The sequence below is a fragment of the Artibeus jamaicensis genome, unplaced genomic scaffold (genome assembly GCF_021234435.1).
Source record: "Artibeus jamaicensis isolate MK-2021 breed Jamaican fruit bat unplaced genomic scaffold, CSHL_Jam_final contig_233, whole genome shotgun sequence".
Lineage (NCBI taxonomy): Eukaryota > Metazoa > Chordata > Mammalia > Chiroptera > Phyllostomidae > Artibeus > Artibeus jamaicensis.
The window spans coordinates 35628008-35654010 of record NW_026521486.1 but is presented as its reverse complement, the minus strand read 5'-3'; the positions used below and the strand labels follow the sequence as shown (position 1 = coordinate 35654010).

The following is a 26003-nucleotide window of genomic DNA, read 5'->3' as shown; positions in this document are numbered from 1 at the left end:
CGCAAATATGGTCACGTTACTAGGGAAGGTTAGGACCTGAATATGCTTTTGGGGCAGAGAGCGGTGGTACACACTCTTAAACGCACCACAGAAAATAAAGAGGCTTTCAGGATCAGTAACAAGTTGCTGACCAATTCCTCAAATAGAGACAGAAGCTGTGGCTGAGTATCAGCTTTGTGGTAAGCAGAGAGAACAGTCCTAAAAATAAGTGTAAGTAAATACTGTTTTCAAATTAATCTGGAGAGCACACAAATTTTAATCACTCATCTTTATTGATAAAATAGACTCCTATGCACTACATACCTTCAGACATAAATTTTAAAAAAGTACGGGATGGAAAACTTCCTATGTAACAAAGTAAATGTCTTTAAACACCAAGGTCTTAAAATTATATCCAAGTAAGAAGACAATAAATTAACTCAACTTATTTGTTTACAAAAATAATTATTTATCAAGTAATATTTCATAATAGAGCTGCCTCAATGAACTGCCTCAGACTTAATTGTGTAGCATATTTTCTTTCATTCTAACTTGGGATAAAAACTATATGAATGAATGTGCCATCAAATTAAGGGGTACTTTGCGAAAAACAAATAGAAAAGTTAGAAAATAAAAACTGTCATTGTTTATAAAATATTAAGGCCTCTGAATGAGAACAAAAGTCAGTTTAACCTTTGGGTCCACAGCCCTTTTCTATTCAGTCAGCCCCCATCAGCCCCACTCACCGCAAACTTAGGATAGAAAAATTCTGAAAAGTAGTTTTATGTTTGACCAGTCTATGAAATTATACATAAAAATTGCCATGTAAATATTTAACAAATTTGTACTCAAAAGTAAATTTTCTATTGTGTTAATTTTAATAGGTACTTAATATAAACGAGCATAATATACTTGGTCATATCTGACACTGTCCTTTTATTCTATAATCACAACAATAAAAATTTAGATTTCAATTGATGTTAAAGTACACTTCTGATTTTGGTGGCTTTAAAAAATTTACATATACTGGATATATTTTATAAAAAAATAAAGCAAATATTTCTAACTCCACTGATTTTTTGGTCCCTCTTTAACTGCAAAGTTTTAAGAAAAATCTTTATCAGTTGTGAGGACCAGGTGGTGCTTCAAAACAGACCCAGAAACATGTTTTAAATTTTTTAATGTACTTTTTCTCTCTCTTAATAGTTACTTTTTAAAAAGGGCTTAATGAGGCAGAAGATTTCCCAATATACTTTGAAATAACCATACCTAGCTTGCTTTATTGGACATTTCAACTCTGGTAGCCAAATGAGCTCCAAAATATCCTTAAAGATCAACCAGAGAAGAGAAAAATCTCATCTTCGTTACTGATTTAGAACCAAAACTTATTCTTTCAAAGGAGTAGTTTAACCTACTAATGTCTCTTATAAGATCTTCTTTCTTAGAAAGTAGTAGTCCTTGTCTTTCATTCCTGAAAAGCTATTTCATATGCTTAGCAATTATGGACAATTATTTGCTGAGTATTAATTATGGTAAATTAGTTAAAATCAAATTACCTCTTTTGTTTGTGGTGCATATAAAACATTCCTGCAGCTTTTCAAACTGAATTTTCTTTGACAAAAATTTAAATTAATGGGAAGGTAGACAGGCAATCAATGCTGAAGTTTCATGGTACATAAGCTATTTGTTAACTTTGACACCAAACAGGGAGGAAAAAAATTTAGTATGACTATCTTCCATTCACCAAGCTGTGAAAAAGTTTGTATGTTAAAATTGGAATGATTTCATGAATTCCAAAATAGTTATTGGGAATATTCCTCTTTATCCAAGTATCATCCAGAAAGTCAACCGCACTACTGAAAAGCTCTTGATACGTTCATCAGTCCTTGTGAAAATCTTCAATTTGTTCAGCAATTAACAAAATCTTAGTTTCTGCCTGTCAATTGTATTTTGGAATAAAGTCTATGACCACGAACTATGCATTTTTTTGTTGCTGTCTCTTAAAAATGTCATCGCCAGTGCACTGTACACTGTACATATTATAGAAAAAAAAGGGTGGCTGGAGGTCGATTTTTCCGTCATTCATTCATGTCAGCAGGCCAGTCCCAGGGGTCATGTGGAGCCTTGTTAGAAGCTCACAGCCTCTTCAGCTCTTTCTCAGACTAAGGTCACTAGTGGTCACTAATGCTGACAAGGACGTACTTTCCGATACATCGTCTTTCCTCAGGTTCAAAAATGATTCTCGAGTTATTTGAAGGATCTCTCTCAAGCCTTTGTTTTCTTGCTAAAAGAAGACAAACAAAAACAAAGATGAGTCATAGAGGTAGCTATAAGAGTACCAGCATATCTTAAGAAAAGCCAAACATATGACAAATAAGAAGTCCTGTGAATGACAGGTACTAAACGATATGTGCAGTTGAAGCTGACAACTTGAACCCAGAGAATGCGTTTTTACAGAGGCAGGGTCCTGGTTCAAGAAGTCTTCCATCCATGCCACGTCTTCTTAGTTATGCAGCTGTAACTGTAGATGGAATCTCAGCAGTCGCCTTATTTTACAATTACAATGTAGATGAAGAAAATAACATCTAAATTGATATTTTCATAAATGCAGGAAGTTTGTAAAATAATACCTGGGACTATAACCTCTTAGTACTTTAGTACTTTTATTCCTTTGCATGATGCAAGGAATGTAATAACACAAGCCGTCTGGTTTGCTTTCCTTACCGGGATTCGCCACTGCAGGGCTGGCTGAGTACATTGTGAGGTTTTTAAAGAAGGAAAGTAAGTAACCAAATCTAGCCCTGGTAAACAACTTTACCTTTTTTTCCTCTAGTTACTGGAAGAAATTTGCAGACATTTAAAAACTGCCCTGGCTAGTGTGGCTCAGTAGATTGAATGTCAACCTGTGAATCGAAAGGTCCCCGGTTCGATTCCCAGTCAGGGCACAAGCCTGGGTTGTAGGCTGGGTCCCCAGTTGGGGACACACAGGGGGACGGACCACCACACACTGATATGTCTCTCCCTCTCTTTCACCCCTCCCTTCTCCTCTCTCTAAAAATAAGTGAAATCTTTTTTAAAAAAGTAACTTCAACAATTTATTCTCTACCACCGTCTTTGGTTTTTCTTTCTAAGTTTCAATAGTATAAGGCAGGGATGTTCAAACTACAGCCTGGCTTGAGGTCTGTTATTGTAAATTAAATTTTACTGTAAATTTTGCATTACAATGGCTCAGTTGAGTCTACAATAGAGACTGTCTGGTTTCTGAAACCTAAAGACTTACTATCTGGCTATTTCCTTAAAAAAGTTTGCTTACTCCTGTTATAAAGAATGAGAAAACCTTGAATGCTTAGACAGATAAATAATTTTGGGCCCTCTATAACCATTTTCTCCACTATGATTTCAAAATGTAGCTTTTAAAGCATAAAAGCCTCTTCTACTGATCTGGATTATTCAACAATGACTTATGCTTTCACCACACAAAATAAAGGACCATAATTTGAGATACATATATTTGAGACCATAATGAGATATATTTTCTGGCGTAAATCTCTATATGAGTTCCCACCCATATTTACAGTTTAAAACTTACTTCCAACTGAAATATTCTTTCCTGTTCCTTACAGCCCTGCTGCTCATCCATCTCGATGGCCTTCCTCATCACTGCTGCCATTTCAGTTATCTGGTCGACATGTGCTTGTAATTCCTGGAATGAAGAGTTGGGAGTTACAAACTAGTAAGATCCGGTATTAGTTTTATTTGGGGGTCCTCTCCTTTTTATCAGATCTGCACTGCCACTTAATGTGGATGCAATACTCACACGCTGCCATTTAACATGAATTACCATATCAAACAGGTATTTACAAAAAGCTGACCGACCACGATTGTGCTTCTGAAATCAGATTTCTGTCAGGACTAGAATAAGGACAAGCAGAACAATTTAACTAAATCCACTGGTTGAGAGTACTCAGATTTCACATTCTTCTCACTACGAATGATCAGCAACTTTTTTTGCACCTACCTATACTATTGATCAAAGTAATGGGAAAGATAAAAATTCATGACATTTACTCTCTTTCCCCTGAAGATTTCATGATTTATAAATATTTTCTGTATTACCTATATAATTATCTCAATTATGTATTACCTAATAATTTATCTCAATCCAATCTAGAACCCTTCTAAATTATTAATCCTCTTTGACAGCAGAAACGGTATCTTGTTTATATTCACTTATTAGTGTTCAGTACATAATGCTTAATAAATATCTATAAAACGAACATAGTTCTGCTTTTAAGTATTAAAATAATAAATGGACTCTTTGGAAACTGTTCAAAATATAACTTAAGTATAAAATAGACATCCACAGTTTTTGGGGTGCAACAGTAACACATTTCTTCCAATCACACTCCCTGTTTTCGCACACCTACAGTATGTCAGGCACTGTGCTAGGCAACAGAAATACGAATTCTGTGAAGCCATGTTCCCTGATTTCAAGGAGCTTACAGTCAAGTGAAAGATACAGACAAAACATTTAAAATCAACATAAGCTTAAGAATAGTAATTTTTTAAATGAAAAGCTTCTATAGACCATTAATTCATTGTCAGTTGAGGGTTATTTTACTGTATTAATAAGTACAGAAGTTAAATACAAAAGTTAATAGCTCCCCAAGTACACATGAAGTCTCTTAAATAGTTCTGCATTTTCTGTTTTTAGAAAGGGTTTGAACAGGACCCCCCAAACCCTATAAAACTAGTAAGCCATGGAAGAAATAAGATGGGGAACAAACAGGACTATCTTTTGCAAATATACATTTAATACCTTCCTAAACAACAAAAATGCATGTCCTTATACTGTTCTGATGGGGAAACCTGTACAATGCTAGTACACAGAAAGGGCAAAAGAAAGGACTGACACTGTCCACTATGGCACTATTTAAATCCGCATTAAAATTGCATACAGCTAGAGAAATGAGCAATTCAACCCCCGAGTTACACCAGTGACAGTGCCGGCACTCAAAAGTCACAGGGGGCGGGCAGCCTGCACACTGGACAGCACAGAGAAAGAACATCTGCACCGTTCCAGAGGGTGCTGCCCCAGGGCCCCAAATTAGATGATGGTAGCGAGGATGATAACAAGACAAACATCTGTCGTACTCTGCAAAGTTATTAAAATCCCTCCCAGTACAAAGGGAGCATATAATGTTTACAAACCAGTGAAGGACAGATAACTACAGACACAAACTGAGAAGTGATAAATGAGTAAACATTTTGAATACAAACAGCTTTCTCAGTTTATGTGACTTTTTGTATCCTATGGGACTGACCTAGGTAAAAAACTACACAGGAAGTAAATAATTCTTTCCTTCAAAATGGAAGAAAACAAGATACTGCCATTTTTTTTTCAGGACAGAGTCCATTCTAATAAAATCATTATGAGGGGGAAAAAACCCAATTTTTTAAACGAAACAGCATTTTTACAGGTTCAGTTCATGGATGGTTCACTTATTATAATAACTCTTTGGAGAAATATCATAGATCTTTTACTGGGCACAAAAGGTCAAGACCTGTGCTTTCAAAACTGTCTTAAAGGCAAGGAATGTCAGCAAAATAATCCTTGAACTATATTGACATGCCTTTTTCACTTGTAACCTCTGTTTAGGTTTATTTCAACTTTGGAAAATAAAGACCAGCCACAAGTAAGTTTTGGGGGGGGTGACAGTTAAGACATAATGGAGAGTTATGGACAGTTAAGGCATAATGGACAGTTAAGACATAATGCCACTAATAATAATAATACTTAAACAAAAGCATTTCAATTTTATATAAACTCAAAGATAAGGACTGCAAACTATCAAAATCTGAATGAAAATAATTCATTTATGTGATTGAACAGCCCTGGTCAGGTAGCTCAGCTGGTTATAGCATCAGCCCAATACACCAAGGCTGCAGGTTTGATCTCTGGTCAGGGCACACACAAGAAGCAACCAATGAATCCATGACTAAGTGGAACAGTAAATTGATGTCTCTCTTCCTTTCCCTCTCTCTCTCTCTCTCAAATCATTAATTAAAATTTAAAAAAAATAATAATTAGATTGAACAAAATTTTTATGAAGTCAGATTAAAATCACTGCCAAGAACATGTCTTTGATGTCCAGTAAGAGAGTAACCGTTTCAGGTTTACTAAATTTGTGGCAGTAGCTGGTAAGACGAACGAAGGGAAAAGCTGGCCAGAACAGCCTTTAGAGCCTGCCGTTACCTAACACAGCACACACAGGGTTAATGACAGCCTGAAGTTATGTGTATTTTTGCATGGCTCTCGAAAGCACAGCATTTTAAAGCAATTTCATTTGTTTGTTGATTTACTCTGGCAGGAAAGCTCAACATGAAAGAACTTTTGAAAGGAACCCCCTTCCACCCACACCCCCAAAGGTGACTGTTTTGTTTAGTGTACATTCTGATTTGCTTCCAAGCGCCTCCTCTCCAGTCCATGCTGAGGTGCTTCAAGGATGTGTCGAGACGCATCAAGGAAGAATCCCTCGGAGCTGTTACGATGTACCATGTCAATCTGTAGTACAGAGTCATTATAATTGTTAATACGGACATTATCCGTAATTTAAAAACTGAATGAGTGTTAGTTCATGCGTGTTAGCCAACTGTTTGAAATGTTTGCTTTTTCAAGATTTCCAAAAAGGCATCTGTTCAAAAACAATGAAAAAAATGAGTATTTGGATGAAAATGAGTTCTCAGTTTGACTTTTAAATGTGTACTCAAAAACTTTTGGGTAAGGGTAAAATTCTGTATTACAGTAGTCCTCAAAAGGGTCTCTTAATCCAAACATGCTGTTATTTGTAACTGTTACCTGTAAATGTAAACTGTAAAAACTGTTTTAGTGTTTAGGCATATCAGCCCACTAGTACCTTAAACAAATTCTAAAATCTCTTATTTCTGCACCTTTATCACACCAGTTTCTCTGCTCACCTACTTCTGCTTGTTGACACCCAACCCCCACTGATTAATTCACAACTGGATTTAGACAGATTTCTTTCTTCCCTTACACCTTCCCAAATTCTTAAGAGAACTAATCTTGCCTCCTCTAATATTCCAGTAATAATCCCTTTCACTATTTTGTAATTCATCACATCCTACCTTATATCAGAACATCCTACCTTATATCAGAGTTCAATTTTTATCTGTATCTCCCATTATACTGTAAGCTCCTGTGATAGAATAATGGAAGTTATCCATTCATTCATCTTATTATTAATAATAACTAAGCCAGTACAAGTGTTAATAGATGTTCGTTTAATTGAGTCAAAGTGTTTCCTTTTTGGGAAAAATCAAAATCACAAACATTAATATGTATTAGTTAGAATTAATAACAAGTAATCGAATAGCCATTTTATGGAAGGCAAGGATCAGCACTTATGATGAATTTAATTTATTTAATGAAAAAAGACGGTTTACAGCTATCTTCAAAAATGTTTCATTCATATTGCTAATTAATAAAACATGTCTGGTGAATAGTAAAATTTCATGTTTTAGAAAACATTCACTTTTGTCACAGCTACTACCAGATGGAACCAGCAAGCTGCAGTATCTTATTTTATGTACTTTTTGGTCATATATTCTCTTTAGATCTTAAAAAAATTACTTCTTAGGGTATTAAACATAAGGACTTTTAGAATTTCTCGAGATCACATATTTTTTTTTACCAATAATTTAAAGTCAATTCATCTTCATATCTTTAAAAACCTCTTGTTACACATTTAAATATATTTAATCATTCTAACAAAAGGTACATTTTATATTAAAAAGACTGCTACATAAACATTCAATGTTTTCCTTTTGGTTAGGAGATGAATATAGCGTAATTAGTTAACATTAAACCTGTATTCATTTATTTAATTTACTACTTTCCTATCTGACACAAGAGGTATCTGTTAGTAATTTCCTCAACATATAAAGCTGTCGTACAAAGATATACCTACTAGGCATTTCATTTTAATAGAATTAATAATTAAATAATTTAAAAATACCTATAAGCACCATGGTGGAATAAACATTTTAAAGAATCCAAAATGTGTTTCAATAATTGAGAAAGATAAAAATATGCCTTAAAACAATATTTCTCAAATAATATTTGTTGTAACAGTGAATAGTTAGCTCATCATTTTGTTATGGATAATGGCCTAGTAGTCAGAAACTAGTCTAATATTTTTACTTCATATGGCAATTAAAACCCAGTTTAAACTGGAAGGTAAATGGTAAAGACTATTCCACTTGTCTTCACGGCAGCTGTCAGCAAACACGGGGTCACACACAAAGGGACCAGGCACAGGGACAGCAAATGAGATGAGCAGAAGGAGAAACACCAATTTTTAACCAGCTCAGCTATTGCTGAAAATGATGTTCCTGATAATGTGATTTGTGGGGAGGGAAGAATATTTTAATATGTTGGTTTTTTCCTCTCTCTGACCCTGTGTTTTTTCCACAGTCAAGAACTAGAGTCAAGATTATAATTTGAATCAATTAGCCTTATTCAGAAAATAGGTTTAAGAAAAACAAATCTACCTTTCTTTATCTGTGTTCAAATTTTCAAAGAAGTTTTCCGCATTTCAATTTTTGTTTGTGCAACAGATGTCAATACACAAATCTACTGAAGAAATATTTCTTAAAAGCTGATCACCTTATAAAAGTAAATCTGAATTGAATATTTACCTTTCTTTGTAAAAAATTTTACTTTTTAATATATATTAAAACTACTAGAAACAAAGGAGTTAAAAGAGTAAATCTTAACAAAATGATTTATAACAGGAAATGAAAAAAATAAGGAGAAATAGAAAATGTCAAAAAGATGAAGTATTCAATATCTTGTTAAATATTTATCATGTGATTTTACAAAATTCTGAACACAAGTTAACCAATTGTCATTCTTTTCCACTTCAAATTATATTCATAGAATGCATTACCTTGGAGTGCTGCTCTTTTAACTTCACTATGATACCCGGGTCATCTTTTTTGCTAGCCATTAGCAATCTAAACATTTGCTCACGATACTTGCTCATTATAAGTTCCAAGGCCGACTGATGTTCTTCCAGGGATGTACGTAATTCTATCAAGAGGAACAGTATATTTTATTCAAACTTTTCTTTTTCAGATTACATTAATAAAAAAACTTATAAAAAACAACTTATAAAAGAGGGTGTTTATAAAAGAAAACACAATGGCTAGGAATCTACCTGTATAGAAATAAAGATACCAAATGGAGTCCTTTATTAGTTTTTTTTTAAGATTTTATTTATTTATCTTTAGAGGGGAAGGGAAGGAGAGAGGGAGAGAAATATCAATGTATGGGTGCCTCTCATGAGTCCCTTGCTGGGAACTGGCCTGCAACCCAGGCATGTGCCCCAAATGGGAATCGAAATGCGATTCTCTGGTTCGCAGGCCTGCGCTCAATCCACTAAGCTACACCAGCCAGGGCCTTTATTAGTTTTTTAAATGACCATTTAAAGCTTATATTTTGAGACACATTTCAATAAACATTTTCTGAACAACAATTAGGTATCAGATGATGGTCTATATTAGGAATACCAAAAGGCTATGGAGCTCAGTGTAGTGAAGAAAACAAATACATAAATAATTATAACACTGCATGATAAGTGCAGAGAGGAGCTCTATTCAAATATATATTAAAAGTAAGTGAGGAGAAACTGGGGAAAGCTTCAGAGAAGCTTGAGATGAACTTGCATTCTTTGAGCTGAAAAATAAAGGAAAGGACATTCTAGGTCGGCAGGCATGAAAGTGAACGGTATGTTCAGAAACTCGTCTGGGATGACAAAAGCAAAGGCTTCACGGGGAAGAGAGGTGTGGGAAGAAGAGAGAAAAGGCCTGGGTTGACTTTGAAGGCCATTGGAAAAGGAATGTCCCAGGTTCTGTGACTTTAAGCAAAATGATGCACAAGTATAACAAAATCAATTTTACTAAAGTGTAATTGATATAAACAAGAGTTAAGTTCCTATGGCATCTCATCAATGTTATAACAAAACACCATTGAACAAACTGATGTTATTTGACGATCTGCTGTATAAATGAGGGTTGTTAAGCAAAATAATAATACGATCAGATTTTTTAAAAAATATTTTAAATTTATTTTCTAGAGAGAGAGGAAGGGAGGGAGAGAAATATTGATCGGCTGGCTCCTGCATGCCTCTTGCAAGCCCCCCACCAAGGTATGTACCCTGCCCAGGAATCAAACTGGCAACCTTTTGGTCCACAGAGTGATGCCCAACCCACACCAGTCAGGGCTGATCAGATGTATTTTTGAAAAATCAATCTGATGCCTGTGTTGAAGATGGACTGCAGGGGAAAAGAGAATGGAACCAGGGAGATCAGTTAGGAAAGTTCAGGAAGAGACTACAAACACCCAAGCCGGGGAACCAAGCAGTGGGATGGCAGAGAACGAAACTGAGCTATTTCACAGGTAACAACAACAGCACAAGCTGGATATTTACAATGAGGATCTAAGATGACTCCAAGCAAAGTAGACATTCAAATATAGGACAGAATAACAGGCAATAGATATGATTTAGAAATACTGGGTTGGCCAAAAAGTTCATTTGGTTTTTTCCATAAGATGACTCTAAGTAGCACTTAATTGTCTTTAACTCCATTTGAAACAATTTTGTTAGATTATATTGTGACATGTCTTATCAGTATGCATTTTAAAAAGACTTATCAAAATTGGTGAATTTTTGTAGCCATTTTAATATTGAAGATAGAAGAAAATATGCAACATTTTTGGCATTTATGCTTTACTATTACAACAAAGGTAAAAATGCAACTGAAACACACACACAAAAAGATTTGTGCAATGTATAGAGACGGTGCTCTAACTGATTGAACGTGTCAAAAGTGGTTTGCAAAGTTTTGTGTTGGAGATTTCTCACTGTGCTCCAGTCAGGTAGACCAGTTGAAGTTAACAGTGATCAAACTGAGACATTAATTGAGAACAATCAACATTATATCATATGGGAGACAGCTGACATATTCAGAATATCCAAATCAATAGTTATTGGTAAAAATGAAAAATGTGTGTTTTATCTTACAGAAAATAAGTAAATGAACTTTTTTGCCAACCCAACATGAACTAGAAAGGAGATGAGATTAACATCAAAGAGTAAATTTAGTGAATTACTTTCCCATTTTTATCAATATTAATTGATTTCAAGTTGATAGTACAACTGCAGATTCAAGTTCTCTTTTAATTTGCTGTACATAATAATAATATATCTTGCCTTTGTTCTCTTGTTGCAATTCTCTGATTTGTCTGTTTTCTTGCTGAATTCCCATAACTAATGTGGACCGTGGCCGATGTCTTGCAACTTCATTAAGTTCTTGAATTTCTTCCTGATACTAATGAAAATATTAAGTAAGAACATGAGGGAAGAAAATATTTGGAAATATAAATCTGAGACATATATCTGATAAGGGCCTAGTATCCATAAGAGAAAGAGCTCTCACAACTGAGTGATAAGAAAAACCACCCCATTAAAATCTGGGCAAATAAGTTCAGGGATATACTATAAAGCACGGTGAGTTAACAGTATTTATGTACTTGAAAGTTGCTGAGGGAGTAGATGGTAAATGTCCTCACCGCACACTTGTAAAAGGTAATCATGTGAAGTGAGGGAAATGTTAACTAACCTTATTATGGAATCACTTCATAATATCTGATTAGCAAATCATCACATTATGATGGAGAAAAACCTGGCAAAGGATTAAAGAGACAATGCTCTAAAGAAAATACATGAATGACCATAGCACATGAAAAGATGCTTCACATCATTAGTCAGTAGGGAAATGCAATTCAACACAAGATACTACTTCACAGCTTCTACAATGATTTTAATAAAAAAGACAAGTAATAACAGATGTTGGAGAGAATGTGGAGAAACTGTAACCCTCACATGTTGATGGGAATGTAAAATGTAACTGCTCTGGAAAGCAGTCTGGCAGACCCTCAAAAAGTTAAACCAGAGCTATTGGATGACTCATCCATTCCACTCTCAGTTATATACCCAAGATAACTGAGAACATGTCCACACAGAAACTTGTACATAAGTATTTGTGGCAGCACTGCTTATAATAGTCAAAATATAGAAAGAGTCCAAAAGTCCATCAACTGATGACAGATAGACACAATGTGATGGACCCTTATAATGGAATATTATTTGGTGATAAAAAGGGATGAGGTATTGATTTCTACTACAACATGGATGAACCTTAAAAATACAATGAGTCAGAAAAAGCCACATATTGCATGACTCTGTTCCTATGAAATGTTCAAAATATGCAAATCCATCAAGATAGAAAGATTAGTGATTGCCAGGGGCTGGGGAAAGTGAGATAGAGGCTTTGGGGTGAGAATATTCTAGAATTAGTGATTATGGTTGTACACCTTGTGAATATTCTAAAACTCAGTAAACTATCTTTCAAATAGTAAATTTAATGATATGTAAATTATATCTCAATAACTTGTGCAAAAAGAATGCAATATTTTTTTTTTTGTTTTATCCTCACCCAAGGAGCTGCTTATCAATCTTAGAGAGAGGGGAAAGGAGGAAGAAAAAGAGTGAGAAAAACATCAATGTGAGAGAGAAACATTGGTCAGGTGCCTTTTCTATGTGCCCCAACAGGAGGCTGAACCCACAACCCAGGTTTGTGTTGTGCCCTGACAGAGAATCAAACCTGTGATGTTTTGGTTTGCAGGATGACACCTGACCGACTGAACCATACTGGCCAGGGCTGTTTCTTTTTTTCTTTTTTTTTTAAATATGTGGGAATCTAACTTTAAAATTACACTCCTTCATTTTAAGGCATTTGATGAGTCACTTAGTAACATTCGTTATAACATTCATGGTTCTAAATTTGGTTGTCAAACTCCTTTTTTTTACAACTCAATACAAGATACACAAGGTATGTCTGGAAAAAGTCCAGCCATTGTTGATATAATGAGAATGGTTTGCATGACATCAATGTAACTTGGCAGCCAAGGAGAGGTCACTGTACTACGGCGACGTCACTATACCAGTCAGTGGGGGCAGTAGACACCATTCAGTGAGCATGTGTACTGTGTGGCCATTGCATTCAAAATGATTAAGAGAGTAGGGCAATGAATGTGCGTCGAATTTTTCATTAAGCTTGAACATTCCTCCACAGAAGCTATTTGGATGATTCAGAAGGCCACAGCTATGGACAACTGGTGATTGGCAGCTTCGTTATGACAATGTGCGTACTCATGTACCATGTCTTATGTGGTTATTTTTGAAACATCAAATCGCCCCAGTGATTCAGCTCCCCCTACAGCCCAGATTTGGCACCCTGAAACTTCTGGCTTTTCCCAAAACTAGATTCACCTTTGAAAGGCAAGAGATTTCAGACCATCAATAATATTCAGGAAAATACAACAGGGCAGCTGATAGTGACTGGGAGAACTGTGTGAGGTCCCAAGGTGCTTACTAGGAAGGGGACAGAGGCATCACTGTCCTATGCATAGTGTTTCTTTTCTTTTTTGAATAAATTTTATTGCTGTTCAAGTACAGTTTTCTATTTCTTCTATCTTTTTTATTTTTTTATATCTTATATCTTGTATCTTCTTCAGTAAATGTCTATTTTTCATATCACATGGCTGGACAGCCTCTGGACAGACCTGGTCTGTTCACTGGTATGCATGGGGCAGCTGCAGCGTTAGCGAGGCATGTAATCTGTTTAGGGCAACAGAGTTGCAAAACAAACTAAGTAAACTTGTTCCATTATTTTCAGTAGCTCTGATAGAAGTATTATCCCAGGTTGCTTTCTTTGACAAAATGCCTGGTTTCATAAGAGTGGGCCATGAATATACGCCACCCTTGACTGATTTCCATGATAGTCATTAGAGAGAGATTTTACAATTCTCTTAGAGTTGAAATTGTTTTTTTATCAGAAGAGGGCTTAAATTTTAGCTAAACGCCACAGCCCTCTGGGAAGTCCTTATATACTACACCAAGGAGAACAAGGAATAAAGCCCTTTTCACTTTTTTAAAGTGGCAGCATTAAATGTAAAATAAGGTAGCGAGTACAAATGCAGTAACTGCACAAACTGGAAACTAGTTATTGCCCTGTGTTATTTTTAAAAATTTATTGTTAAATAACTTCACTTAAGTACCTTTATACAGAATATAAACATTTCTACATTATAAAAATATGAGAGGAAAATGTGTCTATATTAGTAAATGACCTTATCTTGTCTTTCCCAAATGTATCTAGACTGAATAAATTCATGTATTTTCTAAATTCAGATGTGTGTGTCAGAAAAAAGTGATCAGGTCTACAGGTTTTACAATATGTATGTGTGTGACATGACAAAATTACACTCTATCCTGGAGTAAAGCTGACACATACAAGTCAGACGACTTTTAAATTTTATGGGTGTGTTAAAAAATAAATACTAATGAAGTAGCAGTTAGTGATTCAAGCAATAGATAAATGTCAGTGACTATTTTTAAAAACGAGAATCGACAAGAAAGAACGAGCCCGAACCTGCTTCATGGCCTCCACGCGCTTGTTGAGAGCTGTGGTCTGCTCAATCAGAGCCTCCGCGGCATCGTCGTGATCCCTCAGTCTTTCAACGAGAGCTTTCGCGTCAGCAAGGGCCTTTTCAATTGTGCAACTCATTTCTCAAGGAATACCTAAAATTAAAATGAAAATTAAGACTCAAAGCTAGGATGCCATCCTATTTTAGTTTCATATTCGCACACATACACTTCTGGAGCTACACTGGTTACAGGACTGTTCCTTCTCTGGGGAGGAAAAACACCCGCGGGGTTGCTTCTGTTAGGATGGCAGAAGCTTGACAGTGAATTTATATTTGAAAATATTAGACAATATGAAAGCAATCTGCAGACGTAATCAGAATATATGTAAAATACTCTGAATTTATCATGGGGAAGAAGTACACATACAATGAATACATTTTATATTATGCAGAAATTGTGCTCTTCATAAGGGCACTTTCTTTTCATTTGTATTAAATGTCACTGTTAGTCTGTATTCCGTAGTCAATCTAAGTATAAGATCCTTCCTGGCTTCTGCTTGGTCAGGTGGCCTGAGACAGTGTTCACACACACACACTACTGACCAGCTGAAACAGTGTTTGTGTGTCATGATAAATCAAGGTGTCAACCTTCCACTTGTTTCTTGTATCAAGTTGCATTAATTCCACTCCCGCCACCTATCCACCCAGCAATCACCAGCTTTTTCTCTACATCTATGGGTCTGTTTCTGTTGTTTATTCATTTATTTAGGGGATTATTTTTAGATTCCACATACAAGTGAAATCATGTATTTGTCTTCCTCTGTCTGACTCATTTAGAATGATACCCTCTAGGCCCATCCATATTATCTCAAATGGCAAGCTTTCATTCTTTTTTACTGTTGGATAATATTCCATTATATATAAAGAAGTGATACATGTATATCACTTCTTTATACATTTATCTATTGGTAGACATCTAGGTTGCTTCCATATCTTGTCTATTACTAGTAATGTTGCAATGAACATATGAGTGCGTGTATCTTTCCCAGTTAGTGTTTTGGGTTTTTCTGTTTTATTTTGATAAATACCCTCATATAGAATTGCTAGATTGTATGGCAGCTCTATTTTAATTTTCTGAGGAATCTCCAGACTGTTTTTCCTAGTGGCTACACTAATTTACAATCCCAGCACAGTGTACGAAGGCTCCTTTTTCTCTACATCCTCATCAGCACTTATTGTTTGTCAGTTTATAGCCATTCTAACAGATGTAAGGTGATATTTCATTGTGGTTTTTAATTTGCATTGTGGTTTTAGTATTACTGATGATTAGTAATACTAAGCATCTTCTCATGTTTATTGGCCATCTGTATATCCTCTTCAGAGGAACATCTAATTCAGGTCCTTTGTCCATTTTTTAATTGGATTGCTTGTTTCTTGTGTGTGTTAAGTTGTATAAGTTCCTTATGTATTCTGGATATTAACCGCTTATCGGATGTATCATCTGCAAATATGTTCTCTACTCAGTAGGTTGTCTTTCGTTTTGCCAATGGTTTCCTTTGCTGTGCAAAAACTCTAGTTTGCTGTAGCCCCGTGTGTTTAATTTTCATTTTGCTCTTGCTCAAGGAGACACAGCCAAAAAGATACTGCCGAGAGCAGCATCAAAGTGTTTACTGTCCATGTTATCTTCTAGGAGTTTTATGGTTTCAGGCCTTACTTTAAGTCTTTCATCTAGTTTGAGTTTATTTTTGTATATGGTGTAAGAAAATGTTCCAACCTTATTTTTTTTTCATGTGTCTGTCAAGTTTCCCCAACACCACTTACTGAAGAAACCAAAGGATTTGTCTTCTAAAATTGGAGAGGTTAAATAAGGGTATTTGGAAATAGGATTAGCAAAAAACCAAAACAAAACAAAACAAACAACAAAACCATTAGTGGAACCAATGTCCCAAACGGATTAAAACACAAAAGGACAATTACCCAAAATCTGTCCAAGATGCTGCTATAAGAGAGACATTAGTGTCCAACAATGCCCTGTCCTTCTCTAAACTTCAAGGGGGAATTATCTTAAAAGGGTGGGGGGCAGTGGGTAGGGCAAACTGGCTTGCAATAAGTAAAAAATAAAGTAAAAACAAAATATATTTGTTTTACAATCAAAATAACTGGTTATAACACATGCTGAAAGTGATTTAAAAAACTAATTTGAAAGTCTACAGAAAATTGTAAAAGACTTGAGATACAGTTTATCTTGTATCTATCTATACAATTTAATAGAACAACTCAAGTACTAAAATTTCTAACAATCCCAGGTCTCAATCTGTAAATGGTATTATTGGGGTCACTATCAGAAGAATACTTATTTATGCTCTGTAATACAACATCTATGAGTTTAATAAAAGGATGTTTCCAAATAAAATTCACTAAGGCTGCTATATACGATCAGATGATAGGTGATTTAGACATGACCCACAGAGTATAAAATTCAGTAAGCTACAAAACCAAAAACACCTGTGCTTCCAGAATCCTCTGGGCAAAAGAATCCATAGGCATAGATTAACTGGAATTGAGCCCTGAACTGAGATGCAGCCTTCCTAGATAATCATTCATCTTTCTTGTTTTTGAAACATGAAGAGGTTATGCTGTGTTCTGGGGATATTAACTGAACAACATGGCACCTAAGACCCACTGCCTGTTAAATCCTAAGCCTTAATTCGGTAGCTAAGGCTTAGCCTCCTTCTCTCAGTAATGGACCTCCTCCACTAAATCATCTTCGAGCTTATACAAAGTCCTTAAGCCTAATGTTACCACATTGTAGCAAATCCCTATTGCTAAAGGAAACCACCCTAAAATTTCTCCTAGCTGAACAATTATGAACTATTGTTACTTTCTCCTTTCATATTATCACCCACTGGAGTAACACTGTTACTCCAACAACCCTCCCTATTGAAAGAAAACCTTATGATCGTGTTTTCACAGATCAGGAAGTGCCCAAGCTCAAATTTTGAATTCTCTAGTACCAAGTCATGACTTTACTGTCTGTTAGTGAATTTTATTTTTTAAATTTATTTACTGATGAGAGAGAGAGAGCAAGAGCGAGAAAGAGAGAGAGAGAGAGTGTGAGAGAAAGAGATCAATTTGTTGTTCCATTTTATCTATTGGTTGTTTCTGGTTTGTGCCCTGGCCAGGGATCAAACCTGCAACCTCAGTGTATTCAGAAGATGCTCTACCCAACTGAGCTACCCAGCCAGGGCATGTTAATGACTTTTATATTAAACACAAAAGGTGACAACAGATACTTCAGTCACTCTGATACAATTAAATTTCTTATGAGAGGTCAAAATGATCAAATGACTTAACTGTGACCTTCTACGACAGAGCAACTTGCTAAAATAAGAGTAAATTTATGTACTCATAGTTGGATCATTGATAGCTGGATGCTACCTAAAACAATAAAGGTAGACACAGACAATCTTTTTTTTTTGGTAAATTCATAGTATCTGTAGAATTTCTACAGTATCTATAGAATAGTAAATTCACAGTATCTATGGAATTTACTATACTATAGATACTATGAAGCTATTTTAAAATACTCTATAAAAATTGCTTTGACTAAAAGTCTTTATGCAAGGGCCTCGTATAACACAAGAAAATCATAACAAATCCATGGAGAAGTTAAAAAATTCCATCAGACACACAAAACCTGGCCTGACAAATTCTAAAAAGAAACATGGGGTGACCAAACTGTAAAATCCATAAGAACAACCACTATGAGAATATCAGTAGGAAAAAAATTAGCCACAATATTAAATACTGATGGGAAAATGGGATGGATAGCAAAGGATGTGACCCAGTGTATACCTTATGATTTGTGAATAAATTAATCTGAAAAAATTGTGAAACTGAAGCAAGGGCTAAAACCATTCTTAAAAATTTTTTCTAACATATTCCACTTGATTTAATAGGGTAACCTCTCTCTATGGTTTAAGAATATGTTTAATAATATAGTAGTATGTTTCTGTTATGAATGGGTTGAGAAAGTCCTCTGGGGACAACTGTAATTGAACAATAAAAAATAAAAATTAAAAACATTTAGCCCTGGCTGGTGTAGCTCAGTGGATTGAGCGCCTGCCTGCGAACCAAAGGATCGTGGTTCAATTCCCAGTCAGGGCACATGCCTGGGTTGCAGGCCAGTTCCCAGCAGGGGACGCACACGAGGCAAATCACACATTGATATTTCTCTCCTTCTCTTCCTCTCTAAAGATAAATAAATAAAATCTTTTAAAAATTTTTTTAAAAAGAAAGAAAAGCCATAATACTCACAATGGTTAAAATACTATTATACTTCGTGTCTCTACCAAGGACATTCATTGATCAAGAAATATGAAAATATATTTAACTACAAAAATTATTATTTTTCCTTTTTCTTTTTCAGTTTTTTAATCCTCATCTTAGGATATGTTTATTGATTTTAGAGAGAGAGAGGAAGGGAGAAAGAGAAAAACACTGATGTGAGAGAGAAACATTGGTCCTTGGCGCCAGACTAGGGATCTCACCCACACCCTGGGTGTGCGCCGACTAGAAATCGAACCAGCAGCCTTTTGTGTAGAGGATGATGCTCTAACCAACTAAACGACCAGAGAGAGCCAGAACAAATTTTTTATGAATTTAAATTATGCAACATTTTGCCTCTTTCTTGGGAATTTTCCTGTTTTCATTATTTCCAGACTTCAGCAAATCCCAAAAGGGATAAATCCAAGAAGGTGCAACTCAGACACATCATAACCAAATTTCTGAAAACTGCAGACAAATAAATTAAAAAAAAAAAAAAAAAACCTAGAGAGGCCAGTAGATAGTAGAACCCTTAAAGTGCTGACAAACCACTGTCAACCTGGAATCCTGTACCCAACAACAACTGCCTTTACATAAGATGGTGAAATAAGAATCATTCTCAGATGAAGAAAAAATCAATTCATTTCTAGGTTTGTTTTAAAAGAAATTCTTCAGAGACAAGCAAAATGATATCAGAAGGAAACTTACAACATTTAAAATCAATGAAGAATAACAAGGAAACTTAACATTTAAAATCAATGAAGAGTAACAAAAATTGTAAATATCTAGGCAAAGTAAACTAGTTTCTTCTTCATGAGTACTTTAAAACCTCAGATGTTTGAAAGTAAGAACTATAACCTCTATCTGATAAAATTCCAGTTTATGTAAATATAACTACAACATAAAGGCAAGAGGTTAAGTGCACCTATATAGTAATACAGTTTCAACATTTCACTTGAAATTATAAAATGTCAGTTATAAGTAGAATGTAAAAGTTACATACATACATAGTAATTCCTAGAATAATGCCTAAAAACTGTATAGAGATAATACCTTACTTATCTTCCTCTTATGTGAGGAAGAGAACAATATGGTTATTGGTACAGGACATATCATGTCATTCAGCTGAATTCCCTACATGATACCACAGTGAACCAAAATCTAAATGTATTAATAATAACATTAAATATAAATGTTCTAAACACACTAATTAAAAGATAGATAATCAGGATGAATTTAAAAAACAGGACCCTACTATATATTGTCTATAAAAAACTCACTTCAAATATGATGTAGGGAGGTTAAAAGTGAAAAGGTAGAAGAAGATACACTTACATAAACACTAATCAAAAGAAAGCCCAGGTGCTAATGAGCACACAAAAAGATGCTCAACATGGTCAGCTATCAAGGAAATGCAAACCAAAACAGCAGAGAGATGCTTCACACCTACTGGGATAGTAAAAACAACAGATAGTAAGTGCTGGGTAAGATCCAGAGAATTTGAAACTTCATAAACTGCTGGATGGAAAATGGAGGCATTTTTGGAAAACAGGTAATTCAGCAGAGGGTTAAACATACAATCCAGCACTTGTACTGCTAGATATACACCAAAAACATCAATGTGCCCATGTCAGAAACTGTACATAAATGTTTATAGCCAAAAAGTAGAACCCAATTATCCACCAACTCATAAATGAATGAATAAAATGTGGTATATCTGTGAAGCTGAATATTTTTTTGGCAAAAAAAAAAAAGGAATGATGTACTGGTACATGCTACAACATGTACAACAACTGAAAAAATTACACTAAGCAAAAGCAGCCAGTCACAAAAAACCCCACATATTTTATGATTTTGTTTATATGATGTCTAGAAGAGGCAAATCCATACAGGCAAAAAACAGATTAATGGTGTCTAGCATGGGGGGAGAAGGGGCGATTGAGAGAAGTAGGGAGAATAGGGAGTGAGTGTTAAAGAGCACAGTATTTTTTTCTGGAGAAATACAAACATTCTAAAATTGTAGTGATGGGTTGCACAACTCTGTAAACATGTATAACCCATCAACTGTATACTTTAAATGGGAATTTACACATTTAAATGGTATGTAAATTATAGCTCAATGAAAGTGTATGATATGTAAATTACATCCCAATAAAGGTATTAAAAAAAGGATAGCTGAAGTAGCTATATTAATATTTAGATGAAGTAACTTTAGAGAAAAGATATACGGATGGCAAATAATTACATGAAAATGTTTATTACCATTATCTATTAAAGAAATGCAATGAAAACTACAATGAGATCCACTACAGTCGTATCAAAGTGATTAAAATAAAAGTACTGACATACCAAGCACTGGCAGGGATGTAGAGCAATTGAACTGTTATGCATTACTGGTGAGAATGCAAAGTAATATGGATATTTTGGAAAATGGTTTGGCCGTTTCTTACAAAGTTAAACATACAGCTACCATGGAACCCAGCAATGCCACTTCTGGGTATTTACTGCTGAGAAATGAGTGGATAAACAAACTAGTAAGTACAATCCATGCAATGGATTACTACTCAGTAATAACACAGAATGGAGTAATGATACAGGCAACAATTTAGATGAATCTCAAAGGCATTAGGTTGAATGAAAGATAATAGTCTCAAAAGTTACCTGGTACTGCCAAAAGGACAAAACTATAGTGAGGATAAAAAGATCAGCAGCTGCCTGGAGTGAGGGGTGGGAAAAGGGTGTGGCACCGGGGATATTCTGGGGTGATGGGCAGTTCTGCATCCTCACTGCAGTGGTGGTTACATAACCCTGTGTACATGTTAAACTGAGTAGAGCTGTTATCCAAAAGAGGACTTTTTTAATGTTAATTTTTTAACTTAAAAAAAAACACTCTGTCCCCAAGATTTTGTCCTTGTCTTTAATCCATCTGGTGTTTATCAGCATGTACACTGTAAGGCAAGTATCTGTTACATTTCCTTTCTTCTTATGGGGGCAACTAGTTGCTCCAGTCCCATTTATTGGATAGTGTATTCTTATTCCACTGAATTTTTTAAAAAGTGAAATATATTTGACATATAACAGTATGTAAGTTTAAAGTGTACAACATGTTGATTTGATACCTTTATATATTGTATATGATTGTCACTGTAGCAATAATTAGCACCTCTATCATGTCACACAATTACCACTTTTGTGTATGTGTATGGTTGGAACACCCCTACTAAGCATTAATGCCACACCTGTTATTTTTTTTTAAATAAATAGTATGGGTATGTTTCTGAGCTTTCTTTTCTATTCCTAGGTCTATTTATCCACCAAGCTCTGTATCAATGCCATAATGCCCCAACTATTACAGTTGTAAACTTATTATGATATGACAAGCCATCTTTTTCTTCTTTGAAATCATTTTATCAATTCTGAGCTTTGTTCCAACCGAATTCAATCCAAATTGACCTCTAGAGCACTCTTGAATAAAATCAAACCACTAGATCATCATTTTAATTAATTCAAACTGTTGGTAACTTTCTGAACCGGACTGAGGACTACTACCTAATAATGCCTTTTGGTCAATAGGTTACAAGTGTTCCCATTTCATCTATGAGGAAATAGACTCAGGGATTCCAAAAGTAAGGAGATGAATGACAGCACAGGCAGCAAGGAAGGAGCCAGGCTAGTACTACAACAGAAATAGAGCTGCTGATCCCCAGTCTAGAGCTCTACTCAGGCGCCAAGGTGGATGCCCAGGACCCTGTTTGCTTTTACCTGTACATTGTAAAAACCATCTCGGTCTCCTTGGCTGGCAAAACAAAGCAAATTCCCTGACCTTACTTCACCAAGTGAACTTCCAGAATATTTTAAAACATTTCAAGCCAGCAACAGAAAATAAATAGGAGTGTAAATGAAGAAAGAATGAAAAATAACATTTCAAATATTTTTTCCTTATAACTGAGAAAAGCATAGCATCCATTTTAATTAGGCATTATAGTTAACTATAAAACCAACAATAAATGTTTATGGATAGGCTTTTTGAAATTACAATTAACATTCAGATTAAAAAACATTCCCTAGATTGCATAAAAAGACTACTATAAAAATAAACTATATTTAAATTTTGCTTTGTAACTATAAAAATAATGCTATTCAGAGAAGTGAATTTTAAACATCAGGCAATCCAAAGCATAATTTTATCAGCATTTCAGAAAAACAGTGACACAGAGTTTCTAAGAATCTGTATGTTCATTTCCTGTATGTGAAACCACAGAAAAGTTTAAAATATTTTGTAATGTGCATTTACTTTGCCACCTTTTTTGAAAAACATTGTGTTTTTCCCCTCTTTTTTGGTTGGTAAGTGGGAGGAAGACTGTTTCCAAATTCTCTAACAAGTTTTAAAAATAGACTCCAGTAAGAAAAAAAAGTATTCTTAATTATCTGCCTATTTTTATACTGCTTATCTTAATTAATACTTACATTATCTTCTACAGGTAGGCCCAAATTACAGGTGAAATTTTTCTAGAGCAGGTTTCCACCCACATTAGCCATATTCTCACCCATTTTGCCACCTAAAAACATTCACAGTCTCTTGGCAGACAGTTCAGAACATTCTGCTGCTAATAAAAGAGAAACCACCACCCACCCATGACAGCAACTGACAGCTGTTTAGTTTTAGATTTTGGTTAACAAAATTTTAAAGAAATTCAAGTCATTCTTCTTTCTTTTTATCCACAAATCCAATATGCCATATAGCTGGACCTACAGAAATATTGTGACTACTGATAGGACATTCACGAAATGTCTTCAAATGTCAACAATCCAGTTCAGTTAAAAACTTTTATTAGGTTGCTCAGGCAGGAACCTAATGGCAATTAGAGGATAATATTAACAGACACATACAGAAATAGAAAAATAAAAAGGTATAGTATGGCTTTCTTATAAACTTATAATTTAAAAAGATCAAGAAAGAATGCATGTAAGTTACTTGTAAAAATAATCACCTTATACAGACACATCAGTGTATTTGAAAGAACAGAAAAATTTCAGTCCTTGAAAATGATGGAATGAACACATTTGAAGCTCTATGAAGCAGATGAATTTTTAAAGCTGGAAGAAACAGAATTTTTTTTCAGGAGAATTTTAAAAAATCACATGTTACCTTAGAATTGTGGCTAAATATAAGTTGCATTTATATATATACGTATGTGTGTGTATGAATACATATATATTCATACAGATATGACAATTCAGGAAGGAAATAACCTAATCTAAATCAGTTATTTCTAACCAATGGGCCAAGGAATCATTGAAGAGGTGCATGGATGTACATACACCAAACATGGTATTTCTCTCACACATATAATCCACTATTTTTCAAATATAGTCACAGATTCGTATAATAATAAAAATCAATTAAAAGCATAGCAGTTTTTAGCCACTATGCATAATTTCAATCAGCAATGCTAAAAGTACAACCACTTCTGTGTTAGGGGTCCATGGTTCCTCACATTCAAAGCAGGTCAGTGGCCATTTAGCTAATATTCAGGGTTCCTTCTGGCTCTAAAAATTCTAATTTTAAGGGCATTTAGGACTGCTATGGTGAACCTTTCTACTACATTATAAATATATATATATAATGCCTGCTATGTGCCAAGCATTAGACTAGCACTTGCTACAAAGATGACTTAGACATGATTTCAAACACAAGCTCAAATTGTCACAAGAGACAGATACGTGAGCAAATAATACAATCTTATAAATACTGTTTGTATTTATAAACATGCAGAACTGTCTCAAGTCCTTTGGGAGCACAGCAGTATTATTGTCACCTGGGGGGCATCTCGGCTGACAATGATCTATGAATTGGGTTTTGATAGGTGGTAAAAACAAAAATAAAAAGAGAAGAGTAAGCATTCTAGACAGATGGTGAAGCACAGAACAAAGGCACAGGGCTGTGAATGTACATGGCGTTTTTTAGGAAACAGCCAGTTGTCTGGTGTGGCTGGATAGTAAGATAGTATTTGGAGAAGCAAGATGAGACTAAAAAGGTGAAACAGATTGGGACAGATAGTGAAAGGTCCTAACGATACTGCTTACCCACTGGGCAACAATTCTGTCAGCAATACGGTTATTGGTAAAGTTTAAGAAGTGATATAAACAGATTTGAATTTCAGGTGATAACTCGCTGGGAAGGGTGATGGTGGGGAAACTGAGCGGGGGAGGGACAGTGCAACAATTCCGGTGAAAGAAGAAATAATACAGTGCAGTGCGTGTGGAGCTGCGGAATCAAGGACGAAAGTTTCTAGTTTGTACAGCAGGATGGATACCGGTACGATGATCAAATATGGGATGCAGAAGAAAGACAGAACAACCAGAAAAAAAAAGTAGTATTCCTTGGGGACAGTTTCAAGAAGGGAATAGCCATCCATGTCCTATGCTGCAAAGAGGTAAACTGAAAACCGAAAGGGTCCGTTCTTCCTCCCCTCAAGGGTGAGCTCCCAGGTGGGTTAGGCAGAAAGAAAACCGATCAGGAAGGTGTGTCTAGAGGGCCAGGGCCAAAGCTTTTCATTAAACTTGCCGCACTTCAGTCCCGGAAAGAGGAGCTCGGAGCTGACGCCGGGGAGGAAGTACCGCTCCCAGGAGGGGGTACCCGGCGGGGGGGACACGACTGGGGCCGGTAGTTCAGGAGGAGCAAAGCACCAGAGCCGCCCCAGGAAAGGAAGCTTGCGGCTCCCTACGCCCGTTCGTGTCCCTGGACTTATTCCACTTACTCTGGTCTCAGTCCCTCGCAGCCGTCAGCTGTGGCGATAACGACTCAAAGCCTCTGTCAAAAGGGCCCTATGTACCCAAGGTAAGAGAGTCCTCTCGTTTCTTCAGCTTTCTCAGCGAGCAGACGCAGAAGCCCGCACAGGTAGTCGAGGGGTAGTTAAGGGGTCACCAGGGATCGGCCCCATCACCGGCCTGGGAGCTGCGTCCAACTAGAGCGCCCACAAAGACCCAGCATCGCGATATTTTCTTCTTCGCGTCACCAGGCGGGGGAGAGCGAAGAGATTTATTTGCAACTGCTCGCTGACATGCGCGAGGAATGGGGGCAGGTCCCTTCTAAGTCCCTCCCCATTCATCTACTCTGGTTTTT

The 26003-nt window shown here is 35.7% G+C and overlaps 1 protein-coding gene and 1 long non-coding RNA gene across 5 annotated transcripts; one reads left to right on the top strand and one right to left on the bottom strand.

Moving 5' to 3' along the window:
- Positions 1 to 285: 285 nt before the first annotated feature.
- On the bottom strand, positions 286 to 25928 carry FGFR1OP2 (FGFR1 oncogene partner 2). Of its 2 annotated transcripts, XM_037144848.2 has the most exons (7): positions 25639 to 25928; positions 14557 to 14705; positions 11274 to 11391; positions 8949 to 9091; positions 6431 to 6544; positions 3569 to 3682; positions 286 to 2263 (listed from the first exon to the last, which is right to left on the bottom strand). In XM_037144848.2, exons 2-7 carry the CDS (start codon positions 14689 to 14691, stop codon positions 2126 to 2128), a joined length of 762 nt encoding a protein of 253 aa, XP_037000743.2. In that variant the 5' UTR covers positions 14692 to 14705; positions 25639 to 25928; the 3' UTR covers positions 286 to 2125. The 2 variants fall into 2 exon arrangements, with proteins under 2 accessions (XP_037000743.2, XP_037000744.2); XM_037144849.2 differs by lacking the exon at positions 6431 to 6544 and having other exon boundaries at positions 25639 to 25927.
- LOC128626832 (uncharacterized) lies at positions 3629 to 14214 on the top strand. 3 transcript variants are annotated; one of them, XR_008390911.1, is made up of 4 exons: positions 3629 to 3712; positions 10137 to 10208; positions 12564 to 12695; positions 13198 to 14214. It is a non-coding gene; the product is annotated as an uncharacterized LOC128626832 (long non-coding RNA). The 3 variants fall into 3 exon arrangements; XR_008390910.1 differs by lacking the exon at positions 12564 to 12695; XR_008390912.1 differs by lacking the exon at positions 13198 to 14214 and having other exon boundaries at positions 12564 to 12864.
- Positions 25929 to 26003: the final 75 nt, after the last annotated feature.